Source organism: Heptranchias perlo, chromosome 11, assembly GCF_035084215.1.
Source record: "Heptranchias perlo isolate sHepPer1 chromosome 11, sHepPer1.hap1, whole genome shotgun sequence".
In the NCBI taxonomy this organism is placed as follows: domain Eukaryota; kingdom Metazoa; phylum Chordata; class Chondrichthyes; order Hexanchiformes; family Hexanchidae; genus Heptranchias; species Heptranchias perlo.
Genome location: NC_090335.1, coordinates 44,452,879 through 44,466,653, shown reverse-complemented (window position 1 = coordinate 44,466,653; position 13,775 = coordinate 44,452,879). Strand labels below are relative to the sequence as shown.

The 13,775-nt window shown below is 46.9% G+C and overlaps 1 protein-coding gene across 1 annotated transcript in view; it reads left to right on the top strand.

The window, feature by feature from the left end:
• The window catches only part of mao (monoamine oxidase), a 200,912-nt gene that overhangs the window by 81,071 nt on the left and 106,066 nt on the right, over window positions 1-13,775 (top strand). Inside the window, exon 3 of the mRNA XM_067992899.1 lies at window positions 1,435-1,572. Coding sequence (XP_067849000.1) covers window positions 1,435-1,572 — 138 coding nt within the window. The remainder of the gene's footprint in view (window positions 1-1,434; window positions 1,573-13,775) is intronic.

The following is a 13,775-nucleotide window of genomic DNA, read 5'->3' as shown; positions in this document are numbered from 1 at the left end:
GGCTTCCTGCCCTTGGCGCACAGCAATCTGCATCTTCTAGCCCTGATCAGCTAGCAATACCTTTGGAGATGCTTCTGAGAATCTGGGGCCCTTGCAGTTGCTGACCCTACCCCTCTTCCCCCCACCCCCCTCACCCCCACCACCAAGGCTGGTGCTGTTGATGCTGCTTGAGACATTGCTACTGTTCTTCCTGCCGCTCAGAAAATGATGCTGCCTTTTAACTGGCTGCAGCCTTTTAAAGGTGGCACAAAAATTGTATTTCCCTCCATCCCAAAGGCAGTAAACCTATCAGGAGCTGAGTTGCCGTTCCAAGCATGCTTTGCATTGCAAATGAGGATGGAACTGCAGCGGGTTAGTGGTGGATTCACATTGGGGGGTGGTATTTCAATTCCGCTGCTAACCCACCAACGGTGGGGGGGGGGGGAGAATTCAGCCCATAATGTTTTATGATTTTTATTTCCCTTCTGAGTACTGATTCCTTCAGGTTTCAAACTACACACTTTTTCTGTCATTTAAAAGTGTAACTGAAAATTTTTCTCCTCGCCCAATCATTCATTTTAAGCCTTCTTCCCTTTCTCTATTGGAAAGTGCACAGCCTCTACTCTACAGTGCCTCTTGATGGCTCATACAGTAGCTGCAGTTATGGATTGATATCTTTGTCACAGCCACTGCATTGTCCTGTTACAGGTACTTTAATACTACCATCTGAGGAGATAGCCAAAAATAGCATCTTAATCATTATACTGCAACAGTAGTTTAGTCCACTTAAGTCAGTCAACAGAAAGTGTTGCTGCCCTTTCAGTATTGCAGTCTTTTACTGCAGTCATTTTGATTCCAATTAGTGTGACAGAGTATACATCATTACCCGAACCCAGTGAGAATCTTGGATGCGTGAAACTCATTATTTTAGTCGGTTGGCCAGCTGGATATTTTTGGTAATCACATCATGCCTGCCAGTTATTTTATTGAACATGAGTAGAGAGGCTCATTGTGTGTAGCAAGATGATTTTTTGCTGAGACCTAGTATATTTACTGACTTAGAGTTGCCAATCTTTCAAAAATGTGCTGCCAGATTATTTTTAGTACTTTTGCACTCTCATAGACACTCGTAGACATTGCTGTGCAAATATTGACAATTATGGATGGTTCCTTTATAAAAGCAGTAATTAAGTGAATCATCTGTGCGTGTATCTTTCCAGAACTGAAGAAACTGAAGTAATTATAACCAAGTTTGGTGCTGCTGAGTGTGTTCCCTTCATGTGCTTGCAGTTTGTCACATGATGATAGTAAGTCCATGGATAGCTCGCAGCTAGCTGCCTGCAATGCTTGTAGATTCTGACAGTGATTTAAGCCTACAGAGCTGTGGAATGCTCATGAAAATATTAATTGTCTCTTCAGCGGAACTCTGATTGCATTACTTCTATTTTTCACCAGAATAAAAATGTAAAATACGTGGACCTGGGTGGAGCTTATGTGGGTCCAACTCAAAACCGAGTCCTACGCCTGTCAAAGGAGTTGGGTCTGGAAACCTACAAAGTGAACGAGGTTGAGCGTCTAGTTTACCACTTGAAGGTAAGAGTTGATTGTGTGGAAGCTACTGAAGTAACAACTGTCAGTGGAGCACTTGCTGAGTGCATGGTTAGAGGACTGACCATTCGGGTTATGATTTGGGCAGGATGGGATGACTGAAATGTAGGTGTCATGTTTTGAGATTTTTTGAGCATTTTTCCACAAAAAAGATCTAGGAAAAGAGTTACTTTTAAAGAGTATTCACACAATTTTAGAAAAGAAACACCGAGACACAATGGGCCTAATGGCCTCTTTCTGTGCTGAATGATTCTATGATTCTGGACAAAAGTTAGATAATATGCTAAAATAGTTTTCCTGAAAGATTGTAAATAACAAGCAACCTGTTAGCTTGTCTCGGTAATTGATGAAGCAGATTATAAAAACCAGTAAAAGGCACCTCAACTGATTCTGATGTTTCCATAAATTTATACACCTGGAGCCCTGATTCACTGAGAACCGAACTCCAGTTGTATTGAGGGGAGAAGTCCTTGTTCTATAAGATACTTACACGACTGGTGCTAAGGACAACTTTTCCTTTGTCACTATAACTGTGATTATTTTGAGAGGAAGAATTTGGAGTATGCTGCAGCTTCATTAACCTGTCCTGATTTAATTTAATCAAATGAGTTTTTAAACTAGTCATCCAGAGTTGAATTGGCATTGTGGGCCCAGATTTTAATATTTTCAGGTTGTACTGTAACCTTTGTGCTGGCACTGAGTATTAACCCTATACCCTGGAGCTTCAGATAGTGGATCATGCAGGTTAAGTTTAAAATGTTAGAGGATTTTTTTCTAAGAGGGAAAATGGTAGAATCATTGAATTGTTACAGTGCAGAAGGAAGCCATTCAGTCCATCAAGCCCGTGCCTTATTACAAGCTTATTCCAATGTTTGGCCCTGATATTTGCGGGGAGGGTGCTGGGATTACGGTAGCGTGGGGAAAACGCAGCAAGGCCGGGGACGCGGAGGTCCTACTGAATTTAACGGGAGGACATCATTGTAATTTTTTTCTTCCATTTCCCGCTCGGCAGCCGGCCAAATTGTCAGCCTAGCTGGCTGCCGGGCGGGAAAACCAACAGCAGGAGGCCGGAGCCGGGGACCCTTGGGGATGGTCCTCTGCAGTCGGGAGGGAGGAAGGCTGGAGATCGGGACTTGGGGAGGGGGGGAGAAGAGAGAGAGAGGCCATTGTGGGAGGGGGAAAGGCCAGAGATTGGGGCTTGGGTGGCCGTGATCACGACATGGAGCAGACATCAGGGCTGGGGGGGGGGTGGAGGCGATGGTGGGGGGTGGGGAAGAGATTCCACGATCGGCAGAGGGGAGGGCGACGGCTTCCTTGAGGGGTAGGGGGAAGCACTCCTGCTCCTCCTGGCCCACAAGGAGTGTTGTAAAAGGCACTTATCTTCTTGAGCCAACGGTTCCTGCCTCCCATTTACTGCCGGGATTCTCGAGCCCTGGGAAACACGCGCGGCAACGGTTAAATTTAAATTTAAATTGCAATGTGGGAGCCTGACTTAAATATGTTAATGAAGTGCCCCAACTCTCCACGGTGGGACACTGGCACGCCTCGAAACTTGCCGCTGTAGAAAAGGCAACGGGTGCGTAAGTGGTGAGTTGGGGTCGTGTTCCCCGTTTTTTCATTTTTATATCCCCTCCCCCATGAACCTCTCCCGCCCGTCTTGGGGAGGTTAATCAGTCCCGGTACCTACACCATTCCCTGGCTAAGAGGTCCATCAGCCATTTTATTCCAAGGCCTTGATTATGCTTAAACCTAGGGATCTCGCTGGGGAATCCTCTGCCATCTTGCTTCAGTCCTGTGGGAGAGGATTTCTTCCTCACTCTGTGTTTTCACTGATCGTGATCAGGAACTCACCCTGTGGAGAATCCTGGGTGCAGGTCTATATTCTAGTGTGCTACATCAATTAACTCCTTCAAAAAGGGCTGTATAACTATCTGGTTAAAATAAAATGAAAGGTTTTAGGGATGGTTCCAGATTGAGAGGTTAAATATTCCATTGGCCACAATGGCTCTTCTGTTGCTATGTAGGGAGGGGGAAGGGGTAATTTTCTGTAGAGGGTAGGTGACACAGATTGAAAAGTGAGGATGGTAAGATACCCTGGAGTTTTGCTTGTTAATCTTTATAGATCAGCTGCTGTCCCATGACAATATTGTGGCATCCGAAACAAAGCTGCGATGATCAGCTGATAACTATACCTGCCCTTTTAAGGCCACTGCTTTAAAATAGGCAAATCAAGGTAATTGTAGCTGGTTATAAACCGCCAAAGTCACTTAAAAGGTAATTGCAACTGGTTTAAAATTTCAGATTAGGGGTCAATAACTGGCTTTTTTTTAAGATTGCTTTACACCTGTGACAAAGTATGATGTCAGGTGTGTGATGTCTGGAGAATGATGGACATGCACTTTTAGCCATCCAATCACCTATCTATTATTAAAAATCTTGTGTACGGCACATACTTTCCGTCGACAAACTTACTTCCTGAAGCCATGTAGCCCTTTTTGTGTCATTAATAATGGGAAAAACCCTAAATCAACATGTCAACATTTCAGCATCACATATTATTAATGATCCAATCAAATCACTCAAAGTGGTTTTTGAAAACATTCTTACCACTATTTTTTCTCAGTAGTAGAAATGCCTAAGGTACAAAAAAATTAAAATGTTATATTTCACAATAACATGATTAAATATAAGCACTGAAGTACATTTTGTGTTTTTTTTTATTATTCGTTCATGGGATGTGGGCATTGCTGCCCTTGAGAAGGTGGTGCTGAGCTGCCTTCTTGAACCGCTGCAGTCCGTGTGGTGAAGCTACTCCCACAGTGCTGTTAGTAGGGAGTTCCAGGATTTTGACCCAGGGACGATGAAGAAACGGCTGCCCTTGTCCTTCTAGGTGGTAGAGGTTGAGGGTTTGGGAGGTGCTGCTGAAGAAGCCTTGTCAGGTTGCTGCAGTGCATCTTGTAGATGGTACACACTGCAGCCATGGTGCTCCGGTGGTAGAGGGATTGAATGTTTAGGGTGGTGGATGGGGTGCCAATCAAGTGGGCTGCTTTGTCCTGGATGGTGTCGAGCTTCTTGAGTGTTGTTGGAGCTGCACTCATCCAGGCAAGTGGAGAGTATTCCATCACACTCCTGACTTGTGCCTTGTAGATGGTGGAAAGGCTTTGGGGAGTCAGGAGGTGAGTCATTCGCTGCAGAATACCCAGCCTCTGACCTGCTCTTGTAGCAACAGTGTTTATGATGCTGGTCCAGCTAAATTTGGTGATCCCCAACTGTTGATGGTGGGGGATTCGGTGATGGTAATGCCATTGAATGTCAAGTGGAGGTGGTTAGACTCTCATTTTGGAGATGGTTGTTGCCTGGCACTTGTGTGGTGTGAATATTACTTGCCACTTATCAGCCCAAGCCTGGATGTTGTCCAAGTCTTGCTGCATGTAGGCACGGACTGCTTCATTGTCTGATGGGGTTGCGAATGGAATTGAACACTGCAGTCATCAGCAAACATCCCCAATTCTGACCTTGCGATGGAGGGAAGGTCATTGATGAAGCAGCTGAAGATGATTGGGCCTAGGACACTGCCCTGAGGAACTCCTGCAGCTTTTAATGCCTTCCATAAAGTTTTCATTTGAAGGCCTGTCATCCTGTCTCAAAAGTCTGCGATTTGAATGGATATTTTAATCTCATAACAGTTGAACAGTGCTTCCAACAGAACAGTTGAACAGTGCTTCCAACAGAACAGCTGAACAGAGCTTCCAGCTACATCTATGCATTCTGATCACGTGTAGCTTGCAGAATTTCCCAACACGCAATCTGTGCATCATCTCGAATTGATGTAGAAGGGTGTGTTCCCTCATCCTGTGAGTTTCTTTGCTCTTTTCAAAGGACTGAAATAAACCTGAGATTGTTTATCAAGAATGTACTTTTTTTCAATCAAAATGATGAAAAAGATGCTGGGAAAGATGTCACCTGTAATTATACAGAACGCCCTCAGTATTCCACTGAAGTGTTAGCCTAGATTATGTGCTCAGGTCCTGGTATGAGGCTTGACTATACGACTTTCTGACTGAAAAGAAAGGAGAAGATGAACTATTCAAATGGCTGTACTATTTTTTGAAATCTTTTTGGACACCATCTTTATTTTCTCTGCCAAATACTTAATGTTGTAAATAAAGTTGGCAACATAACAAAAGACATTAAAAATAGATATTGTACAGTGATATGGTTCAACTTACCTATAAAATTATCTTTGAGTATCTTATGCTACTTGGAGGCCTCAGCACATCTGAAAATGATAGGGTTTGAGTTGATCTTTTTTCCTACATAAATATACTTCTGTCCATATGAAACAGTGTATCATCAGACTTACCAGAGGAGCACCACCACAAGAGATCTTCCTTCCAGTAGTACAATAAAAATGAAAAGCACATGTGTTCATCATACTCCAGATATCACACTTTGTTACAGATGCAAAATAATCTTAAAACGCTGGCTGCTTCTGAATTACAGCCTGAAGCTGACAAGCACATACCAATTTGCAAAATTCCCTGATCAAACAACAGTTAAACTCTGAGTGACCACTGGCTATGTTTACTTATATAAATTAGACTTCCTGGTGCATACATGGTACACTGCTGTCATTATAAAAGAGTATATAATCCAATTTATCATCAGCTAAACAATGGGAGATCTATAGATAGCTGGATAGATAGATAAGAGTAAAATGAATGTGCTCTGGAAGGAGCAGACTTGATACTTTGAAGGGCCTCACCTTGTTCTGTGTTTTCGTATATGCATTATTCACTGTTGTCCATTTTGGGTCTGAAAGAGGCACCAGCAATCTTGATGTGTTTATTGAAACAGTATTAGAATGTTAATTTTGTTTCTGATCTTTATTGAGGATTCTGTGAACCAGTTTATAATTCAGAATTTAATGTACTTGTGGATTCAGCCAGCCAAGTGTAAAGGCTATGAACGAAAGGCTTTTACAGATGCCCAGTCATTAATATTTCATAGAACTTAAAAAGTAATTTATGATCATTGCATAAGATCCATTCCAACCTACTCAAATGCACCATCCTATTTGAAAACAATGGAAGCAGGTCCCTGTAAATAAGTGCAATATACATTGCTTTCCATTTCTGAGTGTTTTTTGGCATACAACTTTTTATTGCTGCAGATACAGTTAGATCTGTTGTGGGAAAATCACCACTCGGAGTCAGACTTAAAGATTCAACATGCAGTTTATTGGACAAAGTACTTTGGGAGAAGAACTGGACACTCCGCAGTGTACGCAGCCACCTTCTCAACTTCAAAATGATTGTCGTGCTTTTTTATACCTTTCAAGTACAGACTTTCAGCAGCTATTACATTATTAGTCTTGATTAGTTACACATTAGCCAATTAGGCCCCCACAGCAACAATTGACCTCCAATCACATTAAAACAACTTATCAACTTAAGACAGTATGGTCTTTGTCTATCAAGTCTGGTTCTGTAGTTTTTATCTTTGTAACTCCAGACTGTAAGTCAGCTTTCTAAACACACAAGCTCAGCAATTTTTAATGTCTTCTCACACAGTCCATCTCGAGCAGAATCCATTTTGTTTAGTAGAGTCCATTTTGTTTAGTAGTACACTAATTTGTCATGTTATGTTTAAGCTTTTAATTATGGTTAGTCTGGTCTGTGCAAAGCGCATTTCAGTGTGGTCTCGGGGCAGTGACCGCAGCCATGCACACAATAGTCACTTCATCTTTGCCTTTAACCCAACAGCTTAAATTTTACTTTAACAGTCCTCCCTTTTGGTCATGATTATGGCTTAATAATCATTTAGACCAATACCGATAGAGTCCATGCAACGTTAGTCCGGCACTTAATACACAGCCTTTCGGGTATTTATCTTCCGTGATGTTCCATGCGTATGCCTAACCCGTAACTCACAGGTTACATGTTACAGATAGATGTCTTAAACATCCTACAGGAAAATTTCTTTTAGGTTCATACCTTGGTAGCAAGAGTTAGAAGAGAATTCTAGCCCAGGGATGTTGTCCTTCATTTTATACTGTAAGCTCCAACAACCCCGGGTAACCTCACATGATCTTATCTAATGTCCTGATTTTGTCGGCATCACCTACCTATCTGAGCCATTTGCTCTTTTGGTCTAATTGGGCTGTGGACTTCCGACTGTCCCTAGAGGTTCTAATTTTGGGTGCAAAGTGCCCTATCTTTATGCTATTTGGCTGTTGGGGTGGCACATACGCATTTCTGTTGTAAATTTTCCCACCCTGTGCTTCTGGGGTGTGTCCAACACTATGTGGACATACAGTGACAGCATGTCTAGTAACACATCCCTTTAATTTTGTTCCAGCCAAATTCCCTTTAATTTTTTTTTTCAGCATATGGTAACATATTGTGATGGGATATGTGCATTCCGTCCTTCACTACCCCAATATTCTGTACTTGTTACACCTCTCGTCCCTGGGTTTCGGGTGCCATCACCAGTATTACTAGTACCAACCCTAGGAGCCCTCCTCCGTCAGGTTTACACTCCACTTGAGTGGGGTACACCCGCACCATTGCCCTGAATTGGCAAGGGGTGATGTTCTTGTTTGCTCACAGCCACTTGGAGGTACCACCTCCATCATGCCCACAGGTCAGGTTCACCCTCAGTTTGTTGATTCGTTATTCATAAGGGTACTTCCCCTGCCTGTATCTGGGCTAGGTTCTCTCGTATCTGTTCCACAATCCAGTTACCATATGTACTGCAGATGTCATTAGCAGCCGCCTGCTAAGATACGTTATATTCCTCTTTTATTAATTTATTAATGGTTTGGGCATGTGTTTCTAGCACTGTAGCTATCCTTTGCAAATGTATGATCAGTATTTGATCCTCAGACAATTCCTTATCTGTATTTTCATTTATTTTTTAAATATATCTTTAATGCGAGACCCTAAATCTCTGACCTTTTGATCTAATGTTGCCAAACCAATGTTACTGTCCGATACAATATTTACAGTCAGCTCCAATATCCCAAAAATTGTTTATTTTACGTAATTTCTTCATGAACCGCTTTTCATTTCCCAAAATATCCCACTACATTGTGCCCGAGTCCCTTCTATCATTTCACAATTATCCCAACTTAAGAGCAGTATTGTTGGACTGACAGGACTTGTCAATGTAAAATTTTCTTCCCTCCCGAAAAGAATTCTTCCTTGATACACAGCATTCAATAGGAACCATTTAGACTGGACTTCTTCTATTTTAAAATATAATTTGATTATCCCCTTAAGTTACAAGTAAATTTTTCTATCTCGAGTGCTTGAATAGCAACTCATATAAATTTTCCTTATCAATTCCAATTTCAGAACAAATTATGTCCAGGCTTTGTGGTTTTTATAGTAGAGATGAAGCACTCGTAATTACTTTTGGATGTAACTCCCATATCTCCCCACCTCGAGCACTCTGTCTCGGAAGACAATAAATGGGTTAAAACAAAACAAATCAAAATGTTTTCAAAAGAAGAGAATCAGGTTGATATCACCACGCTGTGACATTTGGGGCCCGATTTTACCAGGGCTGCGGGTTCCCGGCGGGTAGGCCTGCGGGCGCGTTCAAAACGCGCCCGGTGAAATTAGTGGGTTTCCCGCGCGATCGCAGCAGGCAACACACTAATTGGATCCACTTACCTGCTCCTCCGGGTTCCGCGCTGCTGATCTTCGCGTCGGGCTGCGCATGCGCAGTAAGATCTGTCAGCTGGAGGCGCTCTATTTAAAGGGGCAGTCCTCCACTGACAGATGCTGCCACAAACAGTAAAAATTACAGCACGGAGCAGCCCAGGGGGAAGGCTGCTCCCAGTTTAATGATGCCTCACCCCAGGTATCATTAGATGGGGTGAGGAGGAGGGGGAGGACAGAGATCTTCCCCCCGGCGGCCGGGAGGAAGCGGCCTGCCTCTGCCACCAAGAAGGCCTGGCCCGAGGTGGCAGAGGGGGTTAGCTGCGCCACCAATATACCGCCCACCTGCATACAGTGCAGGAGGCGCACCAATGACCTCAGTAGGTCAGCCACAGTGAGAACACGTAGTCTTTCCCCTACACTCCGCCTACCACAACACTGCCCCCACCCCACATCTCCTTCGGCACTGCCAACACTACTCTGTCACATCACCCCTCATACCCACTCAAACCTCATCCTCATCTTACCTGCACCTACTCACCTCGCGAGCACTCACCCCGCCACTACCACGCAACCCAATCCTCATACAATCTCATGGCTCTATCCCATACTCACCCTCTCGTGCATCTCTCTCACGGCCAGCCCCACTCAACCTGCCACCACCTGTGCTGCAGCCACAGGGCATGCATCACACATGTGCAGTAGGCAGCGTAAGGCAAACGTGCCGTGAGCATGAAGGGGATGCACAAGGGTGTTTGAGGGTTTGTCATGGTTCGTACTTCTATTGAATTAAATAACAACTCACATCACACATTATTCACGACGACATGGCTCCACTAGTGCCATGTCGTCGTGAATCCTGTCTGTTTTGTGCAATAATGCCCGCTCCTGGGTATCCCTATGAGGACCCACCACTGATGCCACCCAGTGTGTCACTGCAGAGTGGGTGTAGGTGTATTTGCAGGGCTCTTCTGCGCAGACGACTGAGAGACACCGGGGATGTCCCCGGTTGCAGCCTGGAAGGATCCGGAGGCGAAGAAGTTGAGGGCAGTGGTGACTTTGACGGCGACGGGTAAGAAGATGCTGCTTGGTCCATCCGGGAGCAGCTCGTCATTAAGGAGGCTGCAGATGTCGGCAACTACCTGGCGAGTGACTCTGAGCCTACGTATGCACTGCTGCTCAGAGAGGTCCATGAAGCTGAGCCTCGGTCTGTAGACCCTGTGCGGAGGGTAGTGCCTCCTGCGACTCATCTCTCTCTGCGGTTGCCCTCCATCCTGCTGTGCAGGTGGATGTGCCACAGCACCGTGTTGTGGGGATCCATGTCTCTGAGGCGGACGGCGTGGACTGCGAGGCTGCTGAGGCTGGTCATGCTGTTCGTCCTGCGAGGATGTCAACGCAGCACCCATCTGGCGGGTGTAGGTCTGCGGGGTTGTGCACGGTAGAAAAGTGTGTCCTCGCACAGGGGTTGCACTTCCACGCCGGTGAATCTTCTTGCTTGGAGGAGGGTGGTGGAGGGCAGGCGTTGCCCAATGTGACGGAGTGTCCTCCTGCGCTGGGGAAGGCTCTCCCCCCCCGACCTGTGGAATGCACCTTGGCGGCTGCCACAGGCTGCTGACTGCAACACGTCCGTTTGGAGTGAGACTGTTTCCCCCAGTATGTGAAACAGTCTGAGTTGAAGGTAAAATCCCACACTTCCTAATAAGACAGCTGCATCAGGTCATTTAATGACCTGAACAAGCAAAGTAAATACACTCAAGTGACATCCCGCTGGCTTTAATTGCCTGCGGGATTCCCACCAGCGGGGGCTACGCACGCACCTCCGCACGTCAGCGCGGAACCCGGAAGTGGCCGGGATTGAGGCGCGATCCGGTCACCCGCCTGGATATCGGGATTTTCGAGGCCCCCCCGCCGAGAACGCACCGGAAACCCGCTGCTAAAATCGGGCTCTTGGTATCTGCCGATGTCTGCAGCTAAAGTCTTAAATTTTTAACACCACTGGATCGTTTCCTGCACCAAATTTCTCCAGCAAAGGTTGCACTGTAACTTTATAAAGCCATTTTATGTCAAAGAACTACTCTTGGTAATCCTGCACCATCAACACTCACGTGGTCCCAAAAACCAGGGTCACCTGTTTTAAAAGAAACACAGGGGGCTCGATTTTAGCGTCGGGTTTCCTGCAGGTTTCCAGCGGGGGGGGCCCCGAAAATCCCGATATCCAGTCACGTGACCGGATCGCGCCGAGATCCCGGCCACTTCCGGGTGCCGCGCTGACGTGCGGGGCTGCGCGCGCAGGCCCCGCTGGTGGGAATCCCGCAGGCAGTTAAAGCCAGCGGGGTTCCACTTGAATGTACTTACCTTGCTTGTTGAGGTCATTAAATGAGCTGAAGCAGCTGTCAAGACAGGAAGTGTGGGATTTTAGCTTCAAGGCAGTGAGTTTCACACACTGGGGGAAACAGTCTTCCTTCAACCGGTCGTGTTCCAGCCAGCAGCCTGTGGCAGCTGCCAAGGTGCACTCCACAGCGGGTGGGAGAGCCCTCACCCACGCAGGAGGCCACCGCATCACGTAGGGCAACCTCTGCCCTCCACCACCCCCCGCCAAGCCAGAGGACAGACCGACGTGAAACCGCAGCCCTAGTGTGAGGAACCACCTACCTACCCTGCACAACCCCTCAGACCAACACCTGCCAGATGGGTGGTGTGTTGACATCCTCGGAGGACGAACAGCATGACCAGCCTCACCAGCCTCGCCATCCACGCCGTCCACCTCTGACACGTGGAGCTCCACAACAGAGTGCTGTGACACATCCACCTGTACAGCAGGAGGGAGGGCTACCGCAGAGAGAGATGCGTCGCAGAGGGCACTACCCTCGCCACACGTTCCACAGACCGAGGCTCAGCCTCCTGGACCTCTCTGAGCAGCAGTGCACACGGAGGCTCAGAGTCAGTCAACATGTAGCCGTGGACATCTGCAGCCTCTTTCATGCCGAGCTGCTCCTGGCTGGCCCGTGCACCATCTTCCTACCTGTCGCTGTCAAAGTCACCACTGCCCTCCCGAACTTCTGCTCCACAGCCTTCCAGGCTGCAACCGGGGACATCCCCGATGTCTCTCAGTTGTCTGCGCAGAAGAGCCCTGCAAATACACCTACACCCACTCTGCAGTGACACACTGGGTGGCATCAGTGGTGGGTCCTCATAGGGATACCCAGGAGCGGGCATTATTGCACAAGCTGGACAGGATTCGCGAAGACATGGCAGTAGTGGAGCCAATATAATGTGTGATGTGAGTTGTTCTTTAATTCAATAGAAGTAAGAACCATGACAAACCCTCAAACACCCTTGTGCATCCCCTTCATACTCACGACACGTTTGCCTTACGCTGCCTACTGCACATATGTGATGCATGCCCTGTGGCTGCAGCACAGGTAGTGGCAGGTTGAGTGGGGCTGGCCGTGAGAGAGATGCACGAGAGGGTGAGTATGGGATCGAGCCATGAGATTGTATGAGGATTGGGTTGCGTGGTAGTGGCGGGGTGAGTACTCGCGAGGTGAGTAGGTGCAGGTAAGATGAGGATGGGGTTTGAGTGGTTATGAGGGGTGATGTGACAGAGTAGTGTTGGCAGTGCCGAAGGAGATGTGGGGTGGGGGCAGTGTTGTGGCAGACGGAGTGTAGGGGAAAGACTACGTGTTCTCACTGTGGCTGACCTACTGAGGTCATTGGAGCGCCTCCTGCACTGTATGCAGGTGGGCAATATGTTGGTGGTGCAGGTGACCCCCTCTGCCACCTCGAGCCAGGCCTTCTTGGTGGCAGAGGCAGGCCGCTTCCTCCCGGCCGTCGGGGGGAAGATCTTTGTCCTCCCCCTCCTCCTCACCCCATCTAATGATACCTGGGGTGAGGCATCATTAAACTGGGAGCAGCCTTCCCCCTGGGCTGCTCCATGCTGTAATTTTTGCTGTTTGTGGCAGCATCTGTCAGTGGAGGACTGCCCCTTTAAATAGAGCGTCTCCAGCTGACAGATCTTACTGCGCATGCGCAGCCCGCCCGACGCGCAGATCAGCATCGGGGAACCCGGAGGAGCAGGTAAGTGCATCCAATTAGTGTGTTGCCTGCTACGATCGGGCTGGCAACCCACTAATTTCACCGGGCGTGTTTTCAACGCGCCCACTGGCCTACCCGCCGAGAACCCGCACCCCTGGTAAAATCGGGCCCAGGAAATCCATTGCGGCTCTTCTTGAGAGCCCAAGGGGTTAATTTGTCAAATCATCATTTATTATTTATTTTGTCCAAAGGAATAATCCCTTTACCTGAAACAAATCCAGAAAAAACAGGAGAGAGAAATTGCCTAGTCCCTCTCTCTCTCTCTCTCTGGAGCACGCAGCCTGTCTGAAATAAACACTGTCTCTCCCACATACAGATGTACGTAGGACTGCAGACTGGAATTCCCAACTCCAAGTCCTAATCTCCGTGTTTTCAAGATGTCCAAATCAATGGTGTTAACAACTGAGGCATTCGTATTAAAGGCAG